Genomic DNA, 22,499 nt, shown 5'->3' on the forward strand with positions numbered 1-22,499 from the left:
AAACTCAAAAAACACAGCTTTATTGCTGGCGTGGAGTGGGACACGAAAAACAATACAAAATAAACTAAACTGGGAAAAACTAAAGCACAAGGAGCCACAGGGAAAAATCACACAGCTATGATGGAGGACGCAACACTGACAAAGAGAAACATGGGGCTTAAATACACTGAGGGATAACGAGGGGGAATGAGCCACAGGAGGAGAGCACAGCTGAGAGTAATTAAGCAGGACGAGGCAAGGGAAGCAAAACTAGAAACATTAACATAGAACAGACTGTGAAAGTAAAACAGGAAACACACTGACGGAACTCAAGACATGTGGACTTAACAGACTGGGGGAGACAGAACATAGGGATCTGAAACATGGAACAGAAAGGCACAGTAGATCAACATGAACATAACGCCACAGGGGAAGAGTAAAACTGAACACGATGAACACAGAAACACCAGACCTCTTCACAATAAAACAGGAAACATAATGAGACGTAGACATGACAACCCAAACTTCACAATGTAAGACACAGACATGAAACACATGAAAAGCAGGGGAGATTTACCATAGTTGGAAACACGAGGGGGAAATAATAAGAACTAGAAACACTTAAGCATGATAACAAATGAACTTAGGAACCTGAAGGGCTTACATAAACTAAAACATCAAAATGAACTAAAACTCAAAACACTGGGTCATAAGACCCAGGATCGTGACAGTGTCACAACTTAGTCTGAGTCTGACTGGTACTTATAGCACTGTTGGTCTTTAACTGAGCACACACATTCATACAGCACTATTTTCTATGCTTTTAAGCATTTTCTAACTGTCAGGAAAACACAATGTCTTCATCATCCTTTATTCATCACTATCTTGCTCAAGGACACTCAGATATGTAGGCTGGATGAACCAGGGTTCAAATCATCCACCTGCTTTACTAACAGAGCAGAGTGTTTTGAGCTATCACTCATTAATTTGAAATAGGTCCAATGATACATGGAAATACAAGAAATGAAGTATAAGTATAGGGCTAAAACTGAGACTGTACTATTCCAACAGGTATGTGTAGGTTCTCAATCATCCAGGTCATGGTAGTCTAAGGAGCTTCGAAAGAAAGCGACTGGACTTCTTTAAAATTCTTGAAGATGTTTTAACTCTCATTCGAGAAGTTTCTTCAGTTAAAAAAAAAAGGGAGCTGTCCCTTAAGAGGGTCAATGACCAACCATTGATCATGTGCCTCATCACATGAACCAAAAAGGGCGGGGGTCATTATCAGCTGAGGTTTCAAGTCGAACCATTGTGAGACCTTGTCTAAACCTGTCATGTGACCTGTTGAGGTCACCTGATGCAAGATGTGAGTAGGGGTTAAGGGCACCTGGGAAGGGGCCTCAAAACTGCATTCTGCGTGGCTGACATTTGGTGTCTTAAGCCATGGCCTCTGTTCAAAGACAGTCACGGTGGGCATAAATGGCCTCTTTCACTCATTGTTTTAACCATCTGTCTTCTCTGTCCAAAATGTGAACACTGGCATCTTCGAAAGAGTGACCTTTGTCCTTTAGATGCAGATGTACAGCTGAGTCTTGTCCTGCCGAGGTGGCTCTGCTATGTTGTGACATGCTTTACGGAGTGGCTGTTTGGTTTCTCCAATGTACAGGTCTGAGCATCCTCACTGCACAGCATACACTATGTTGTTTAGGTTGTGTTTTGGAGTTTTGTCCTTGGGCTAAAAGGCAAAGACAGAGTATTTCAAAATATATTTTGATGAAGTAATACATTTGTTTCTGTTATGAAGTTACTTGCACAGCTCTACTGTCATGACATGTCATCTTATGTATTATCAGCTGTCACCGGACAGAAAACGTTCCCTCTAAAGCCAGAAGAGAAAGAAAAGGAATACATACATCATCAGATAGCTCTTAAAATATGTGGTTATCCCAACTGGGTCTTCATTGAATCAGCAAAGCTAGACAGGAAAGAAGGTGAGACACCAACTTGGGAGAAACAGAATGACAAACGAAACAACATTTTTATCCCTTATGTAGCAGGTTTATCCAAGAAACACAGGAGAATTTTCTCCAAGCAGCCCAAGAAGTGCAGTCGTTTTCTTTCCAAGCTCCTTAGACTACTATTCCAACAAGCCTGAAAGCCTATAATTGGTATGATCATCTTAGTTTTCCAACACTTTTTGTAATTAGCTTTTTGAAGGACAGTCCAAAGCTCATCTTTGGGTGTTGGGTGCCTTTCATTTTGTTCTTTGGACCAAAAGAGTGGAAGGTCACTGGATTGGTTCTCCAGCTTCATGTCAAAGTATCCTTAGGCAAGATACTGAACTCTGCGCTGCTCCATTGTAGTGTGAACATGTCAATGAATGTTGGGTATACAAGGTATAGAAAAAACATGCTTGAATGATCATGTGTGGTTTGTTAAATGAGGGTTGCAGTGAAAAGTGTGTTCAAGAGTCAGAGTGGAAAGCTGCTAAATAAGTACCAGTCCATTTATCAAGACAACCCTATACTGCTTCAGTAATCTTGTGGGAAGGCCGATCCATGACTTATAGTGTTGTATTGTATGTTTTTCTATCCAAATGTGCTTTTACTGCATTGACAACATATTTGGGATCATTTTCATGCTGAAAAGGTTGAATTGTTGCCAATTAGATGCTTCCAGATGGTATTGTATGGTGGATTAAAAAAAACGACTTTTGTGTGTTCATAGCTCATAGCTTTTTTCATCCCCTTATCCATTTTTAAGGACACACTGCACACCATGGTGGCATATGCCAAATTTCAGGTTTTTCCCTTTGGGCATCACTATGTTGATGCAAAAACAGCATTTTATGTTGGTCGAACTGTGGTGTCGTTGGCATTTTTCTGAGCCTAAAGAAATGGGGAAAAAGACTTCTGCTTTGTGACAGTGCCTTAAGATGCAACTTAAAACTGTGTTATGTTGAGTTGTATGTTATATTTAGACACAACTGGTTCATTTCTTGAGTTAGGACTCAACAAACAAACAAAAAGGCTCCTTTAAATGATCAAGTAAAAGCACTGGGCAGAAATTCATGTTCAATGTTCAAAGACAAACTGGAAAACTATTGCTCAAGAGCACTTTAAAAAAATTAAAGTCTGGATCCTTGGAAGCAAAATATTAAGAAATGAGAAGTGGCTCAAGACTTTTTGTCAGGACGTGCTGTGTGGCAGGAGGATGTAGGACCCACATGCAGGACTTGGAGACTGAATGATAAACTAAAGGCAGCAGCTTTATTGCTGGAGAAAAACCTTAACATGAAATACAGGGAAGTAAACTAGAAACTCAAAACATGAAGCTTAAACTAGAAAACTGGGAAACTAGAAAACAAAACCAGGAAACAGTGAGCTTGAACATTATCAGAAACACTGAGGAAAAACACAGCACGAAGCAGGTACAACACGACACAGAGCAAGGAAAACACAGGGCTTAAATACGCTGAGAGATAAGGATGGAATGGGACACAGGAAGAGAGCACAGCTGGGAGTAATCAGACCTAACAAGACAAGGGAAGCAAAACTGGAAACGCTGACATGAGACATGGACTTTCAAAGTAAAACAGGAAACACGACAGGCACAGATTTGACACCGAACTAAACCTACGCTAAACACGAGGGCACAAGAACAAAACCTAAAACTAAACTCTTAACCAGAATTAAACTGAAACATAGGACAATAATAATAATCAAAACAGCACAACTAGAGAATCAGAATATAAATCATATCACAGAATAATACCAAAATACAAGAAACTAAAAATGCTCGGTCAAAATGACCCAGAACAGAACTGTGCCACTTTTGCTTATACGTTTACACTATGTTACAATATGTGTCTAAAATCTGGGCAATCCATCACCTTACATTTTTAAAGAAATGAAATACAAAAAAGAAATGTATGTGGAGCATTTTAATATGGCCTCACAGCTGATAACAAATAAGCTGACATGTCATGACAGTAGAGCTATGCAAATAACTTCATCACAGAGACACAATTATCACTTCAAATTTTGCAATACATCTTTGCCTTTCAGTCCCTCCACTTTCCTTTACCTTTGCCATTTGCTGGAATCCCAAATAAACAGCCCACCAGCCTCTGGCACGTTTATTTAATCCCTTTCTTTGTTATTAATTTTTGCATTTGAACTGCAAATAAAATTCAAGGCAATAAATTCTATGTTTTAATAAAGTCAATGAGTAATTCTGTTAATCAATCTAAAACAATTGTTATTATAAGTTTATTATAACTAAGCAGCCTTGCGTGACCTGGACATTCACATAATAACATTCTATAATAACAGTTTTAACACAGAAGCCTTTCCAGGCATTCATACTTTCTTCTAAGTCCTGTCGTTCTACTCGTTATACTTGCCTCTTCCAGAACCTCGTGCATATAATACATCACCAGCATACATGAACTGCCCCTACACATCAGGAATTCAGCAACCAAACATGCAACACCCATACATGTTAAGCGCCTGAAGGTTCTCATCTAGGTCACATATTTTCATGTTGTCTAGCACCCACCTTCTATCAGGCTAAATTTAACCATTTGGAGCACTTAGTCCATATAACACCTATGGATGTGCACCGATGTATAACACCTAAGAAAAGCACAACATTTGAATTTTCAGTTATATACTATGGTGTCATCATGTTGCCTAACAACCATTTACAGTTTTTCTCAGTCGCTTTGGTGCATTTCTCACAACAGAATTAAACATTGCACAACAGTTAGTTCAACCACCACAACATGTAGTCGTTTTGGCACAACCCTGTGGCGGTTTCACGTTCACTGCGTCCAAAGGCAAATGCCTTTGGACATGAAGCAGTTGAGTGAGTACAAATATCTAAAGAATGGTCACGTTTGACTTCCTATTCATCACTATCTCCTTTCTTTCATCATGAATGTCACAATTATTCATACTTGTACCGGCTGAATAGTCATTGTCCTTACAACTAATAGTCTTCATTGCATTGCTTGTGTCAGTGCACTCAAAATTGCTGAACAGCTTGTCAAACGATTCATACACCCATTTTGAAAACCCTATTTTGGAGGAGTTCCCATGAAAATCTCCATAAACTACATGTCTCAGGTGAACCTTATCTCACACTAATGAAAATTGGTGTGTGTCACTCCTACTTGCAACCAATGAAAAGCCTCTCCTACCCAGTCACAGGTGAACCGCGGCACAGCATCCCCCACTCCACAAGTACATATATACTGCAATGTAAACCAACAGACAGGATTGGCATGAGGTGCATACTGAATCTACAAAACAGCAGAACATGGAACGTCAGCCTCGTGGAAGAGGAGTGAGGATCGGTGGAGGACGAGGACAAAACCGGGTGAGAAGAGGCCAACCACATAGACACGTTCCTGACGAAATCAGGGCAACACTTGTGGATCATGTGATAAACCATGGCCTCACAATGGCCGAGGCTGGTCGAAGGGTGCAGCCAAATGTTGGGAGAACTACTGTAAGTTCTATCATCCAGACATTTCGTCGGGAAAACAGGTGAGCACACCGTAATCTAGTTACAGTATGCAGCACAAACTAATTTGCTCTGCACTTTCATAGTCATACAGGAGACTTGCATTAGGACATGACCTTACAGATCCTTACACATAGACGTACTGTAACTGAAGCGCAGACTTGGCCCAGGTGTGGCATAGTGTGCTGTGGTACAATACAGTAATGCTGTAAAGAAAGGAGTTTTGAATGATAGTCCTGTGACAATCACTGTAAGCATGTTTGCGCTTACATGTGTGTGTTTTCCCATCTGCATCTCAAAAAGGACTGCCAGACAACCTAGAGGAGGTGGAAGAGGTCGACTTATGACTCCGCAGCAAGAGGAAAGAATTTGTGCAATGGTGGCTGCAAACAACGCTTTGAGACTGAGAGAAATACAAAGAACTGTCGTAAACGATGACACCATCTTCGGAAATATTCAGTCAATATCAATTTCCACCATAGACAGAGTCCTCAGACGGAATGAAATGTCCATGAAGCAATTGTACAGAGTGCCATTTGAACGGAACAGTGATCGAGTGAAGGAGCTCCGTCACCAGTATGTACAGGTAACACATGTTCGCATATGTACCTCTGTTCACTGTAACAGTTTAGGCCATGTACTCAACCTACATTTATGCATGTTACTGTAATCCTATGTACAATTCCAACTGTACAATCTGTTCTGCCAAATGCACCATTACAGACCTGTCTGATTCTCATCCTTTGTAAAGCATATCCTGGAGTTGGAGGCCAGGGAACCCCTGCACATGTTTGTATATCTTGACGAAGCGGGATTCAATCTCGCAAAAGGCAGACGGCGTGGACGGAATCACATTGGTGAAAGAGCCACCATTGATGTCCCAGGCCAACGAGGAGGGAATATTACAATGTGTGCCGCAATCTCAGAGAATGGTGTTCACACCCATATTCCTCGTATTGGTGCATACAATTCACAACACCTGTTGGCTTTTCTGGATGCTCTTCATAGGGACCTGATCCCACAAAATGGAAGGGATGATCCTGGTGACAATCGGACAATGTATGTAGTGGTTTGGGATAATGTAAGCTTCCATCACTCTGCTGTAGTCAGGCAGTGGTTTGCAGCACACGACAGGATGCTTATGGAGTTTCTTCCTCCTTACAGTCCATTCCTGAATCCAATTGAGGAGTTTTTCTCTTCCTGGAGGTGGAAGGTATATGACAGGCATCCACATACCCAAATGACCCTGCTAGCAGCTATGGATGCAGCTTGTGATGACATCACAGCAGAGTCCTGCAGAGGGTGGATTCGACACTCCAGAAGATACTTTCCCCGATGCATCGATAGAGCTGACATACGCTGTGATGTTGATGCAAATATGTGGGCAGACAGACGGGAGCGTCTAGATATCAATGATTGATATGCAGCAGTGTCTGTTTTTCAGTTTGTTTTTTTTGAGTCGTAACTACTGCAGTGAGGTTTACTGTCTAGGTGAGTTTGTTTGCTGTAAAATGTTTGATTTACTGTATTTCCCCAGTTTGCACAATGCTGTGAACAGTTTCAATTAAATATTATCAAGAGTGCATATGGAGTGTCTTGATTGTCCTTTACAATTTATGGTTTTCAACATGCCATGCATGCGGTCCGGACTTGACATGTCATTGGGAAGCACCTACAAAGACATCCGTCACAATGGGAACATGTTCAGACCATGTGATTTTGTGACCAAAGGTGCTGGTGTAATGACTTGTAATTGTGACAGCCCTGACACTTTGTTTGGTATCAGTACTTGCTTTTGATGAATGTATTGTCTGTTTTGCTCAAGGGATTTGTTGTTGATGCATTGACAACTTATTTTGGACACCTGACTTTTCTTTTTGATGGAGTGACTCACTTTTGCAAGTTATCCACCATGTTTTGCAGTTTGCACTAATTGTTTTGAGAAGTGCCTTAGTAGTGGTGGAGAGTTCAATTCTGTTGTGAGAAATGCACCAAAGCGACTGAGAAAAACTGTAACAACAGACGAAAATCACAGACCAAACAACTAAAAATAAAGCATGGGTATATACCATGTAAAACATTCGAACATTCTTTTCATAGGATGCCTTTATTGGCTTACTGCACATGTAGAGATCAGGTCAATGTGCAAGTGCGACATAAGGTAGCCACAAATCAGATAGATAGATAGATCGATCCTAAAGTCTTATTTGTGTTTACATTTTGGTGAATATTTTGCGTGGATAATCCTGCTGGTTGGTTGATAAAACAATACGCTTTCATGGCTCTCAGATCAATTAACGTCAGTGACAAAGCTAAAACCTGGATCTAGCATAAATTAGTCCGTTATTTTGGAGGCCACAAAGAGTGCATGCACTATGAACATCAGTTAGCAGTGCTTTAAAATGCAAAGCGAAAGCTCACATAGCTGCCTGAAATCTGTTTTCATTGTTGCTTGGTTCATGCCTGAAATGTGATAAGGAAGACTGGTATGAAGAGGTCATAAGGGCTTTGGAGTTAGTGAGCAAACAATTAGGTAATTAGTGACCTTGTTTTCTATTGACCCTGACAGAGGTGTTAGCTATCTATAATAACCATGGTGAGAAGTGAACTTCAAGCTTTACAAAAAGGGCAGACATAATAATACAGATAGGTAACATATTTTTCTGCTTCAATGCCTCAACAGACCTTTGGCATCGAGGCAGTGCTAATAAGGTGACAGGGATAGGTTGCATCAAGGTAGCACATGAAGAAGTTCTGCCAGCTTTGCAACGTAAGACTGTTTTTGCACATAACACACAGGAGAAAATATATAATTTCCCTGTCGGCTTTTCAATAACACCTTTGCATCAAGGTCTCGGTTAATAAGTCTCTGTCAGGAAAAGCACAACTCGCATAATTGTGTGAAAGCATACATATTTAAATAGACTGCAGCTTAAAAGTATTTCCATTATCAAGTAACTTTGTTTTGTTATTCTACTTGATATATTTTGTCATAATCCTTTACTGTGTCTGTTTCCTTCTATTTTCAGTATGACAAATGTTAAACTATGTGTTAGGAAAGCTCAATAAATGGCATTTGCCATTTTCAAATGGCATTCCTCGCTGGTCTGTGTGAAACTTGACTTTTCTATATAAGTATGTTTGAGCACCTGTGTAGACTCTCAGGCTGTTTCTCTGGGGGTTGCCATGACTGCAGAGCCTTAATTATTGCAGATTGCTTTAAGATGCTCTGAAATATCAGAGCTACAAAGAGGCAGCAGTGTGAGAATATCACTCTTAGATAGTATATACAACAAGCTTCATTTCATTGACTCCAGCACTGATGAGACTGTGTTCTTATCACTAAGAGTGATGGAGTCTTTGTGTTTCAAAGTCTGGAGAAGCGGGAGTTGTACTACTCTTTAAACCCATTAGAGGGCAGTATAAACCCAGCTGAGTCTCTCAAAAATGAAAAACCACAGATAATATTTTCTTGTTTTTCAGTTTTGATATAAGGAATTAATTAATGTTATACAGAAAATAACAGCGATGAGATTAAATATTCCTGTGAGGTTTACAAAGCATAATCTTTTTAGTGTTGTTGATCATGTCAGCTCCAGGACTGATTGCTTTTGTGTTTTGATTGTTAATTGCATCTTTCCTAGTGATTTCTATTCTTTACGTACCCACACTTACATTGTAGTTGTGCTATGGTCAGTATTCATTATAGAGTGTTTTTAAAAGACAAATAAGGGTCACAATTAGAATGATTGCAACAATTACTGGCTCAACTATCGAGTAGATTCATAAAAAATACTATTTTGATAACTGATAACAGTTTTTTATATTAACAAGGCTCTTGGAGATTGAACTTTTGGATTTTGTGTGTAGAAAAGGCTTGTTGTAACATTCACTCCTTGTTAAGGGAAAGATGGAGAATGCACGCGTGGGTTTTATAAAGGCTGACTAGATCACCAATGGACAGGTGCTGACTTGGCTTACATCTGGAGCTAAAGATGTTGAAAGGTTACCCAGCAATATGTGTAAATCTGCAGAAAAAGAAGAGGCAGACAACATGCCAGCCTCTAGCCCATATCGTTGCCCATGCAGAGACTTTTCTTCAGGCCAAATAGCTGCTCGGTTTAATCTGACTGGCTTCACAACAATGATAGTGACTGAGTGAGGGCATGGCTGGTATCAGAAGTGGATGTGAACTGACATCCTCATACACTCAGCCCACCAGACTGTTGCCTTCAGAATGTCTCATTTAGCAGTAGAGCAGAAATACAGATAGAAATGCTCAGAAAGATTAATGTCAGTGCGCTGGTTCAGCGTCAAGATTTTGAATCAGCCAAAATATGTTTTTTGGCCTAATTTGAATGTGTGTCTATCTGCAACTTTTACTAACAAATAATATGCATAATCATTTGTGAGTATCGTGTGTAATGACACCTTTATGTTTGCTCTGGAAAATCTCATGTTTGGGATCATTTATCTAATTTCAAACCCTTTTTTCTGGAAGTTCTTGCTTTGCCATTCAAGAGTCATTTGTTGAAAATGTAGTGAGGTTTTTTTTTTACCACTGGGTCATCCAATTAATTGCACTGGAGGCTATGCTTCTGTTGCTTCTGCTCTTTTCAAACCGAAAACACACTTTCCTCCAATTAAATCCCATGGGAATAGAAATAACCATGGGTGAAGAGTTTCATTTAATTATTGCACTTCAACTTGACTTGGGCTATCTATTTATAGGGCCTTTCTCAATGTACCTATTACATTTACATGAAGAGCTGCACTGAAACTGGAACTGAACGGGAACCTTTTGCAAACATGTGTTGACTGTGTTTTCAAAAGAAAAACAACCTCATGTTTTTATTCAGTCGTTCGCTTTTAACAATCATTATTTCCCATAAGCCCTAGACATCTGCCATCTAAAGATCACAACTACACATGAGAGGCAAGTCAGGAAAGGAAAGGCATGGTTCACTGCTAGTTCAACCATTTCTAAAACCACAGTAGCACAGAGAGGACAGGGAGGAGCAAATATTTTCGAGGGTTGCTGGACCCCAGAGATTAAAACTAAGAGGCTAAAAGTTGGAGAGTTTTGGTGAGGTGGGGGTGGATGAAACTAAGATCAAATGAAGCCGTGTACATTTGCCTATCACATGGGCCATAGATTTTTTTTTTTTTTCATAAAAAAGTAATCATTGTTAAAGTCAATCGTTTCCATTTTTAGCTCATCTGAACAAAGATTCGACCTAAAACACTTTTTAAAAGTGTTGTAAATATGTTAGTTTCATTTTATGATCATTTTGAAGTAAAAAGAAGTAAATGAAAAGATCTGTTTCTGTTATTTAGCCGAGACTCACTAATAAAAACAAGAGGTTAAGAAAAATGTAACCAGCTTCACCTGAAATACTGAGACAGTAACTGTGAAATTGCCTCAGGAGAAGGAGCGTTTGTTCAGAAAATGGCCTCCACAGGGAGAATTTTAAGTATGTAGGAATCTAGTGAGCTCCCATGAGAACTCAGTTGGACCCATAGGATTAAAGGCCATTGAAGGATTGGTGAATAGTGGGCAGTCATTACTGTCCAGCTGCTCTCCCTCTGATGCTGTTCTGCTCCAGGACCTGAATGCAGCTAATACAGTGCAGCTGCTGGCAACTGTAACACATTACAACATAGTGAACCTTTAAGTGTAAACGCTTACATGCATCTATAACCCCATAAGATATGCAGCTAAAGGTACACTGAATTCCCTTCTATCAGAAAACATGGTAGAAATCGAAGCAAAAATTACATTTACTAGACTTCTTTGTAGTTGTCCATGCATTCTCACATGGACACATTTAATTACACAAAAAAACAGATGTCTGCAGACATACACCTACAGGCTTTACACACATAGCCATGAATACGCAGGCTTGTATTGAAGCGCAGATACGAGTGGATGAAAGTGAATATACACATGGAATTGGAGGAGCTGTGCAACACTGTTTATTAACCTATGAAGACACGTTTTTCACATTTTACATTATAAATGTAATTCAGTTCGTTTTGGTTTCATGTCACAATTATATAAGATCCCTGCCCACGCCTTCTCATCACAAATTATGCTCAGGGCTCCTTTTACTTGATACTGATTGGTCTGTAGACAAAACCTGAATTTGCCATTTTGTTGTTCTTCGCCTTGTCATCTATTGGCATTTGACTACATGCTACTTTGTGTACTGTTTGTATGATGCAGTATAATAAACTTATCCGTAGTTACAGTGGGGCAAAAAAGTATTTAGTCAGCCACCGATTGTGCAAGTTCCCCCACTTAAAATGATGACAGAGGTCAGTAATTTGCACCAGAGGTACACTTCAACTGTGAGAGACAGAATGTGAAAAAAAATCCATGAATCCACATGGTAGGATTTGTAAAGAATTTATTCGTAAATCAGGGTGGAAAATAAGTATTTGGTCAATAACAAAAATACAACTCAATACTTTGTAACATAACCTTTGTTGGCAATAACAGAGGTCAAACGTTTACTATAGGTCTTTACCAGGTTTGCACACACAGTAGCTGGTATTTTGGCCCATTCCTCCATGCAGATCTTCTCGAGAGCAGTGATGTTTTGGGGCTGTCGCCGAGCAACACGGACTTTCAACTCCCGCCACAGATTTTCTATGGGGTTGAGGTCTGGAGACTGGCTAGGCCACTCCAGGACTTTCAAATGCTTCTTACGGAGCCACTCCTTTGTTGCCCGGGCGGTGTGTTTTGGATCATTGTCATGTTGGAAGACCCAGCCTCATTTCATCTTCAAAGTTCTCACTGATGGAAGGAGGTTTTGGCTCAAAATCTCACCATACATGGCCCCATTCATTCTGTCCTTAACACGGATCAGTCGTCCTGTCCCCTTGGCAGAAAAACAGCCCCATAACATGATGTTTCCACCCCCATGCTTCACAGTAGGTATGGTGTTCTTGGGATGCAACTCAGTATTCTTCTTCCTCCAAACACGACGAGTTGAGTTTATGCCAAAAAGTTCTACTTTGGTTTCATCTGACCACATGACATTCTCCCAATCCTCTGCTGTATCATCCATGTGCTCTCTGGCAAACTTCAGACGGGCCTGGACATGCACTGGCTTCAGCAGCGGAACACGTCTGGCACTGCGGGATTTGATTCCCTGCCGTTGTAGTGTGTTACTGATGGTGACCTTTGTTACTTTGGTCCCAGCTCTCTGCAGGTCATTCACCAGGTCCGCCCGTGTGGTTCTGGGATCTTTGCTCACCGTTCTCATGATCATTTTGACCCCACGGGATGAGATCTTGCGTGGAGCCCCAGATCGAGGGAGATTATCAGTGGTCTTGTATGTCTTCCATTTTCTGATGATTGCTCCCACAGTTGATTTTTTCACACCAAGCTGCTTGCCTATTGTAGATTCACTCTTCCCAGTCTGGTGCAGGTCTACAATACTTTTCCTGGTGTCCTTCGAAAGCTCTTTGGTCTTGGCCATGGCGGAGTTTGGAGTCTGACTGTTTGAGGCTGTGGACAGGTGTCTTTTATACAGATGATGAGTTCAAACAGGTGCCATTCATACAGGTAACGAGTGGGGGACAGAAAAGCTTCTTACAGAGGACGTTACAGGTCTGTGAGAGCCAGAGATTTTCCTTGTTTGAGGTGACCAAATACTTATTTTCCACCCTGATTTACGAATAAATTCTTTACAAATCCTACCATGTGAATTCATGGATTTTTTTTTTCACATTCTGTCTCTCACAGTTGAAGTGTACCTCTGGTGCAAATTACTGACCTCTGTCATCATTTTAAGTGGGGGAACTTGCACAATCGGTGGCTGACTAAATACTTTTTTGCCCCACTGTATGTGTCCATTGTCTGGAGAGATTTAAGACCTATCATTGTGGTTTGGAACGTGAATGCTTGCTTGCTGCCAAAGCAGTTCATGCTGCAGCTACTTTTCCTCATCTGTGCACTCTTTGCCCAGACTTGCCAAAGTCAGCCTAAGGACATTTCTAAAAAAAGAAACACCCTCAAAAAGAATAGATAAACTCTTTTTTTTTACTTTTTAAGTTTTACTTATTTTTTATGAAGACACAGTCCCTCATAAAAATCATCTCAATCAGAATAACTAAATCTTTATCAATAGAATGACATCTGGCAGATGCTCCAGCACAAACCTAACCCTGAATTGGACTGGTGGAAGAAAATCTGTGTATTTTTCATATCATGGTAATAAAATATAAAAGTGTCTGTTCATTGTCATACAGTCTGGCTGGCAAATGTCACAGTCCAGTATAATAATAACCTGCATTAGATTTTCTTGCTGTGACTCTTGCAGTGATGCTTTTCAGACCGATTAGTAATACTGAGTCCGACTCATTAAAAATCTGAACACAATGTACAGGGGGCATAGGGGGTGCAGGAGATTCTGGGACTGTACTTGCTTGAGGCTTTTTTGTCTGGTGTTTTTAAGCATGTTGTCTTCCAACATGCTTGAAAGACAAGCATGTTGGTTAGAAATTAGCAGTAGGTGTGGATACACAGCTACATTTATACTTCTGTGAAAGAACAATGAGTATATTTTGTGAGTGTTGTGATTTTGTTACATTTATCTGTGGAAGTAAAATTACAGAAGCTAACAAGTCATTATACCCTTGAAAGGCTAAAAATTGTCATGATAATGTCGTGAGCTATTAACGTATTTTTCTTCTGTGTTTACAGCAGTTAGTTGCAGGTAGCAGTCTCGCTTTACCTTGGAAACAGAAGACAAACACACCAGAAAATAACATGGTAACCTCATGGAGTTTGAAAATACTACAAGTGAAACTTTGTGTTGATTTGATGCAGGTAAAATGATCCACTGGTAAATGGCAAGAGGTTTTAACACCCTAGGGCAGAATTTGATTGTTGTTATTGATTGCTGTTCGATTCAGAGCCACCACTGGGTGGAAACTGCAGTGTACAGAGGGGGAAGGGCAAAAGGGGTGAATGAATCCAAGTGATAGTCCCAAACACATGAAAGTTACAGAAAAATACAGATATATTAGAAAGGAATGAGGTTAGATGTAGAGGGAAAAACATCATATTTCTTCTTTTGTTTTGTGCTTCAGGATCATTTTACCTGCCCAATTTATAAGGCAGATTTTCGATCTAGCGAAGCTAACCTGAATACCACAAATGGGTTACTGACCCAAATGCTAAATTTATATTTAATCTGAAAAAAAAATCTTCAAACCAGGATAGTGAACAAAATATGTTGTCTTCACAGGCAGTGAGAGCAGTGTTGGGAAGGTTACTTTTTAAATGTATTCCACTACAGATTACAGATTACATGCCCCAAAATGTATTCTGTAACGTATTCTGTTAAGTTACTCAATGAGAGTAACGTATTCTGAATACTTTGGATTACTTAATATATTATCGTGCTTTTTGCAACTACATGAATGTACTATTGCTGTGATTTATTACTATTACTGAAGGTCCGCGGCTCCGAACCGTAAAGGGACTTCTGGCCAATACGTTGGGTTCCGTGTCGGCTTGTAGCTGAAAAATAGCTTTACTTTGTTGTGTGGGTCAACTTTGAGACAGAGAGAGGCGTTGAAAGGCTGCTCCAACGGAACTTATTGTTTCGGAGGAAAACACGAACACAGTCGAGTCTTAATAGCGTACTTACAACTGGGCTCGTCAGGCACTCTTCTTGGCTGCAGTGGTTATTATTATATTTACATGCTTACGGTTGCCATGGTTACAGGGAGAGCATGTCACCCTGTAACCATGGCAACCGTAACACTGCCGCCTGGAACAACAGAACGTAGCTGTGAAACAAAACCCAAACAGTCCTGACCCGCCACAATATGAAACAGGAAGTACCGCCGTGTAATCCATTTATTTCAACAAAGTAACTGTATTCTGAATACCACCTTTTTAAACGGTAACTGTAACGGAATACAGTTACTCATATTTTGTATTTTAAATACGTAACGGCGGTACATGTATTCCGTTACTCCCCAACACTGAGTGAGAGTGATATGTTAGTTTCCAATAGGCACTGTATGGCACAAGTGGGGTCCTGGAAATGTGTTAAGTGAGCAGCAAATGGATTTTAGCACATACTACAAATGTATCAAGTTGCTGTAATTGGTAATAATGAATATGATATGAATTCCTTGGTGTAAAAAGGTAACAATTAATTTGCAAGTAATTCATTATCACTTTTAGGTCCTAAATTAAAAGTATGGACATTAATTTAAATACTTAAGTAAACTACAGAGGTTCTAGAGTGGAGTTTATTTAAGATAAAGTCATTGTGTTTTTCAATAAGTTGTCTGTCCAGATATCAGATAATCCATCTCATTGTCATGATTGTCCACTGATAATATCAGTGAAGACAAGTGTAGGCAAAAGATCTTTAAGCTCTGCCTTGTGCCACTCTACAGCTGAAATATTATATTTAGTTTCATCTTTTAAAAAAAAAAACATTATTGAGGGGAAAGACACACAGCAAAGGGTCACAGGCTGGACTCTGACACTCTGACCATGTGGCATGTGGCCACCTGCTTTTTCTAAGCTTTTCATGAACTTTAACATTTAACATGCTATACAGGCCTGTATAGTTTGAGCTGTAGCTCTTTGCTCTTGGGTTTTATCTGCAGTTTCTCTGAGCATTTGCTGGAGTGCCCAGTCCTGGGAGGACTATGGTCACACTTGCTGATTAATCAGTTGATCAAATCCATTTTATTAGCAGCCCTGTCTGCTGTTTACCCTCTTAATTCCTATGCAAGCAGGAAGGGTGGACATAGGTTTTCATGTAACTGAATAGAGTCCCGTTGAAGGACACAATCTACCCAGTGTATCCTGGCATCTCATCCCATGGACATGGCTCACATGGAAGGCATCCGAGAATGATGCCCAAACCACCTCCGTTTGCTCAGCCAGACTCAGTGTCTCCCGCCTCCCTTGGAATGGCGTACGACTTCTGTCAGAGGTGAGAGGACATCCCAGTCTGCCAAGCAGACCTCTCAGTCTTTTTCTCTGCTATCTGATTCCAATTCAGGTCTAATGTTACAATTAAGACAAACAGCCATCAGCCTGTTACCTAAGGTCTCCTAGTGCCAAGTACACTTAAACACTTGTTGTTATTGACAAGCTGCAGACAGGCCATTGTTCCCATAGTTCCCAGCGTCCCACCTGAGGATACAGCTGGCCACTTGTAGATTTGAATGCTTTAATATAAAACACTGCTTTGAACGCTAAACATCCAAAGCAATGTTATACTTTTATGCTAAATGATTTAAATTATAGTTAATCTCTATTATACTGCACACTGCAGCACTCTACTATAACGTTCTGGTTTCAGTTAGCCAACTTCTAGTGTTTGTGGGATTGACGTTCAGCCACTTTCCAGCAAGCCTTGGTTGCATGGACATAGAAAACACTATGTGTAAAGTAAAAGTGGGCTGCATTTGTCAAAATACATTGAATATCTTTTATTAGTTGTTTTTTTAAAATCCATCTTTATATGTAAAAATAAACGAATAAAAAAATAAAAGTGTCCAATAATAAGTTTTCAGTTATTCACTGCCTACACAGAAAGGTCTTGTCGGTGGGATCCTAGATTGTGTTTAAGTCAATGTAGGACTGCTTTATATTTATGGAAACCACCATCTTTTTGACTGCAAAACAAGCTATGCTATATGGAACAATGTTATTAGCAAAACCTTCCTGTGACAAACTCAGCAAGAGTAAACATGCAAGCTCTATGCATGTGGAGGTGTGCATTTGACATTTCCAGAGCTCCATTAAACTTTCTTTAGGATTTTTTTTAATTTTCTCGTGGATATTAAAGGACCAATATTACAAGAAGTAAAGTTCCAGTTTGACAAATTGCATTATGGGTCATCAGGGATAAGAGATGATTCTAAACTGGGTTTGTTTTTTCCACGACGCTGCACAGTGAAAATGAAAATGCATCACTCATGAGGTAATGAGTCTGGTATAAATCAGCTGAGCAGTTCTGATATAATCACAGCAATCTGTTTATCATCCACATTAATTTTAAAATGAGCATTGTTCCTCACTGCCATGCATTATGTTGGAGGTCACTCCACTGACTTCATTATACATTCCTACGGTGTAACTGCACGATGATGCAAACAAGTGTTGTATTCTTCACTTAGTTCTGATAAAGAGCTTTGTAGGCTCCACATTTTTTTATCATAAGTGGGGACTTTCATCTGCAGTCATAACTCTGAGTCTTGTACAAATTGGATTTACCTGATTATTTTTTTCTCCTTGTTAACTTTCCAGCCTATCGTTCTTTTATCTCTGCGTTAAGGGAAAACTATGTTTATTTTTAATTATTTAAAATAACACGGACATAGAAGACATAGAAAAGGACAAAAGTGCTGTAGAGAAAAGGCAAACATGACATTGTACAGCAGTTCTACTATGTGTGACTGTTTTTTAAATTGTATTTAATCAGAGAGTAAAATTCTTCAGATTAGGAATCTCTGTTGAAATGGTGTTCTGGGTCAATACTGACATATAGGTTTTGCAAACCATAATGTTAATCTTTAATATCTTTGGGAATTTTTATGTTATTAATTAGAAAAAAGTAGTGCATTAGGGATAACTAAACTTGTAACTTTGTATCATTTTAAGAGTAATAATCATTTATTATTCAAAACAACACAAAGAAAGTTTAATAGTCAAATAAGTAGTTAGTCTCATTTTTGTGTGTTGACAATTTTCCCAAAGATTTGTTTAATACAATATGTGTTGCCATTAAGACGTTTTCAAATTATCCGACAAAAAGGGATATTTTTGAGCCAAAATGGCCAATAGACTGGAATTTTAATATCATATATAACTATTACTTTTCTACTTCTTTTGAGCACTTGAATCATTTTCCTCAATCATCTGTCTCACCCAAAGATACAACAAGACTAAGGGAGCCAGAGGTCCAACCACCAAGCTTCTGATTAGCAGAACTATCCTAGTCATAGTGTAACAAATCCTCAAAATAATAAGTAGACATATGTGAGGCATATACAGGTTAATAAAAGCTACCATACTACCTACGTGTGTGTGTGTGTGTGTGTGTGTGTGTGTGTGTGTGTGTGTGTGTGTGTGTGTGTGTGTGTGTGTGTGTGTGTGTACCCAGTCTTGCTTGCAATGTTTGCAAAGGTAATTTAGTCCATTGCTATTTTTAGTAGCTAGTCAGGGGATGACTATGAACTTTGATTCTGTCTTGGACTTACTACCACATATAACTGCAACAATAATATTTGCATTTCCAACACCTACACTAACAATTTGTTAGATGGTGCATGACGCTTGATAATCATCAGCTTGAGCTAATGATTATCAAGCTCCATTTTTGTCTGCAAGCAGAGTTCCACCATAGCAAGTTCAGTCGAATGACCTTTATTTCAACTTTACAATTAACTCAATTTATAGCTATTTATATATTTGAAGTTGTCTTGTTTTTTGAAGAGGTTTGGCAACAGGCACAATGAATATTTCTAATCTTGCTAATTTCTTTCTTTCTTTCTTTTTTACATAAATAGCTGGATTAGGCCTACAACAGTTTATTGGTTGATATTAGCAATTTGCTTAACCAATATCTATCAGCATTTATATGTGTCTGAAAAAAATTGACTCATTTATATCAGAACATCATGAAATATTGGCATTGCTTTCTGTCTTAAAAATCAGTTTGTCTCTAATTTAGATGTAAATGATCTTTACTTCCATTCAAAGATTAAACTCATGAGTGTTAGTAAAAAGCACACTGAATTTTATCATGGCAGTGTTTGGAAATGTTTCATTTTGCACACAATTATGAGCAAACAGGCATTCATTTAGCCGGCTGTATGCAGTGAATCAACAAAACCCCAAAACATGTTGGCATTTGTTATATTCCATAAATGTATGCAAATTTCATTCATTTTGCAATTTTTACAATGCTAACAACAAGATAATTCAGCATTTTATGTCACAGCTTATTGAATACCGATAATTTTCTGTTTAAACCAAATGCAAAATGTAAATACTGGTAAAGGACGAATGTTTATAGTGACTATCTGCAGAAATCAGCAAATCAGCCAGATTTTACTTTTACTGCTGAGCATTACAGCAGTTCCAGTTTTCAAAGCTATTCAGGATTCTCAGAAAAAAAAAAGGATCACTCATGATACTCATTTCACGGCAATTCGTGTGTGTGTGTGTGTGTGTGTGTGTGTGTGTGTGTGTGTGTGTGTGTGTGTGTGTGTACTCTGTTGAGCCTCTTATGAATAAGGGCTTTCCTTTAAAAAAAAATATGTTTTGCAACATGTTCAGCTATGATGGTATAGTAAATTAGTGAATTTTGTATTGTCTTATTTAGTCTTTGGCAGTAACATGTAACACTAGTTGTATCTACTGTTGGTAATAGCTAGTAAGTGCAGCAAAAATCAATACAGTTTTCAAATAATTAACTTATTTAAGTATGTATAATTAATATATTGAATGCCTTTAAAATTAGTTTCAAATAGCCGTTAAGGAATTCGAAGCAAGATATAAGCGCATCTCCAATATGAAGCAATTTATCGGCTTAAGACAGATCAGACTTTGTCAAAAGGGCTGAATTATTATGTAAATCCTGTTATATTCTTACTTCAAATAATCACTTGATAGTACCTCATAGGTTTTATGACTGTTAGTTTAGCTGTCAGTGGTTCTCAAACTCTGGTGAGTGTAAAAAATATGGAGTGAAATTGTAACCTAATAGTGTTAACTTCAACAGCATTAAACATTGCTAATTTAATTAGAAAAGGTTGAATAATAGCAAAATGTATTCATAATGATCGGATAACTTTTATTTGCTACTCCTCTGGTTGGCATGTTCCCAGACAGGAAATACTGAATCATTCATTACTGTCAAATCTCTAACAGGCTCCCTACTGGTGTAGGTGACACCTCAATAAGTAAAACCATTCCCTTTGTTCTCCGGCACAAAAATTCAGAGCGCTGTATAGAAATGGTCACTTACACAATGAGAAACAAAGGGCCATTGCACTCACAAACACAAAGCACAGCAGCTACAGGTAAAGAGTCTCAGCTTCTCTGGTTATTTCCTTTCAAGTCCCAGAAGTCACCTTCGCTGATAAAGACCAAGGACTTCTATTTTCTATCAACAGCTTCTGAGGTTTTAGCGATAAAAAGTGAAATGTTGCTGGGGAGTTTGAGAAAGGGACAGTTTCAATGGAAAAGATGATGATGATGTCAAGGTTTTTCTTATGTTCTCGCCACATCTCTTCTTGATAGTTGTGCTAGACATTTTTGGAATCAGTGCATTAGTCCAGGATGTCTGAGTGAAATGCAGCTCTGTTGTCTCTTGGTCGCTCGACAGTTCCAGTATTGGTCAGGTATAATGGTCCTCTTTCACTCAGTTGAAGAGACAGCAGCTTTCTGAACACTTTATCCACAGAGCACATACAAAGTTTGCTCCAGTCATTTTTCAGAACCATATTTAAACAAGAGCCTCTGTTTGTAATACAAATCTTCACAGTACATACTTCATGTCTAAATATCATACACATTTGTTATATTATAACTGAATAGAGATACACAGAGAGCTGAAAACTTAGCTAGTCCACAGAAGCAGCACCTTGACTTCATCTCAGCTTGATCACAATAATATACAAATGCACAGACAGGCATCTGTCTGTCAAAGGCTCCCACACTCAGAATGAGAACTCTGACAGGTGGAACCGGACTATTTAGAGAGAAAAATAGAAGAACAGAATCGCTGTACAAATTTAGAGGGAGGAATAGCGCCACACGGTCCACTTCCTCTGAACTGCACAGGTGCTCCCATTTGCTTGGTACTAGGAGAATCCTTGGCATGCCCCCTGTGCTCTTTAGCGTTCATTGATAAGGATTTGAAGGAGTAGCAACAGAAGGTTGAAGGCAGCTTGAAGCATTAGACTGTGAGGTGAGGCAGCGTTTAGGAGACTGTTAGATGACATGGTGGAGTGGCCCACCAGTAATTCATTTCCCAAGACCTGGAAAGAGACAGGGAAGTTAGTCTTTTCATGACTTCCAATCTCTTTAATTGTTGTAAACGCTTTGAGTTTCATGTGTCATTACTGCTCATATAAAAGCAGATTAGTGATTAGGTGCCAAACACAGATATGTGTCATCTCTTGTCAAATACAAATTTATCTCTTTCACCTTTGAAATTTCTCTTTTCATTTTCAGTAAAATTAAAATACTTGGACTTTGTGGGAGCTACACAAACATTTCAAAGAATGTGGTTCATACCTGATGTGCTCATTTGATTGTTTCCCCCCACCTCCTGGTCTAGTCTGTATTGGAACCTGCTATTCAGCAGTCTTCTGCAGCTTCTGTACTACATCTCTACCTAAAGTACATCTCAATATAAACTATTCAGTAACCACTTTAACTTAAATCCATCTTGTTCCACTCCCATTGAATTTTTACATATTTATTTTCTTATTTCACAACAAGACACTCAAAGTAAAGTTTTTAGTTATCATCATTGTATACAAAAGCTATGCAGTGAAGCAATGTAGCCCAAATTTGCACTTCCCAATGCAAATACAGGCAGCAACTTGGGTGAAAAATGTGTTTAAAGCTGCACCGTGAAAAACCCTATCAGCTGGGACTCTCCTACAGACAGTGGTGTGTGTGTGTGTGTGTGTGTGTGTGTGTGTGTGTGTGTGTGTGTGTGTGTGTGTGTGTGTGTGTGTGTGTGTGTGTGTGTGTGTGAATGCAAGGCGTAGATAAAAGTGCTGCATAACTGTGTGGCTAAATGAGACTTGTAGTAAGAAAGCAGTCTGAGTGCTCAAACAGACACGCTGTAAGTACCAGGCCATTCTCTCCTGCTGCTACCAATAATCACAGGACAAACTTAATGATACTTTTAAACTTTGCTTTTACATAGAGAAAGGGAGAAAAGGATTCAGCCTAAAGACAAGTGAGCAAAAATGTAGAG

General features: G+C 39.1%; 2 protein-coding genes across 2 annotated transcripts in view; one reads left to right on the plus strand and one right to left on the minus strand.

Moving 5' to 3' along the window:
* Positions 1–5,015: 5,015 nt before the first annotated feature.
* LOC146677986 (uncharacterized) lies at positions 5,016–6,937 on the plus strand. The gene is made up of 3 exons (XM_085382984.1): positions 5,016–5,531; positions 5,812–6,094; positions 6,260–6,937. Exons 1-3 carry the CDS (start codon positions 5,302–5,304, stop codon positions 6,926–6,928), a joined length of 1,182 nt encoding a protein of 393 aa, XP_085239110.1. The 5' UTR covers positions 5,016–5,301; the 3' UTR covers positions 6,929–6,937.
* Positions 6,938–18,418: 11,481 nt separating this feature from the next.
* LOC146677987 (GDNF family receptor alpha-4-like) overlaps positions 18,419–22,499 on the minus strand; it is a 57,936-nt gene continuing 53,855 nt past the window's right edge. The window contains exon 9 of the mRNA XM_085429069.1: positions 18,419–21,546. Within this exon, the coding sequence (XP_085285195.1) occupies positions 21,403–21,546 (144 nt within the window). The 3' untranslated portion in view covers positions 18,419–21,402. The remainder of the gene's footprint in view (positions 21,547–22,499) is intronic.

This window comes from Rhamphochromis longiceps, linkage group LG2 (assembly GCF_057381845.1).
Source record: "Rhamphochromis longiceps isolate RC_006_pf linkage group LG2, R_longiceps_female_GT1.1, whole genome shotgun sequence".
NCBI lineage: Eukaryota > Metazoa > Chordata > Actinopteri > Cichliformes > Cichlidae > Rhamphochromis > Rhamphochromis longiceps.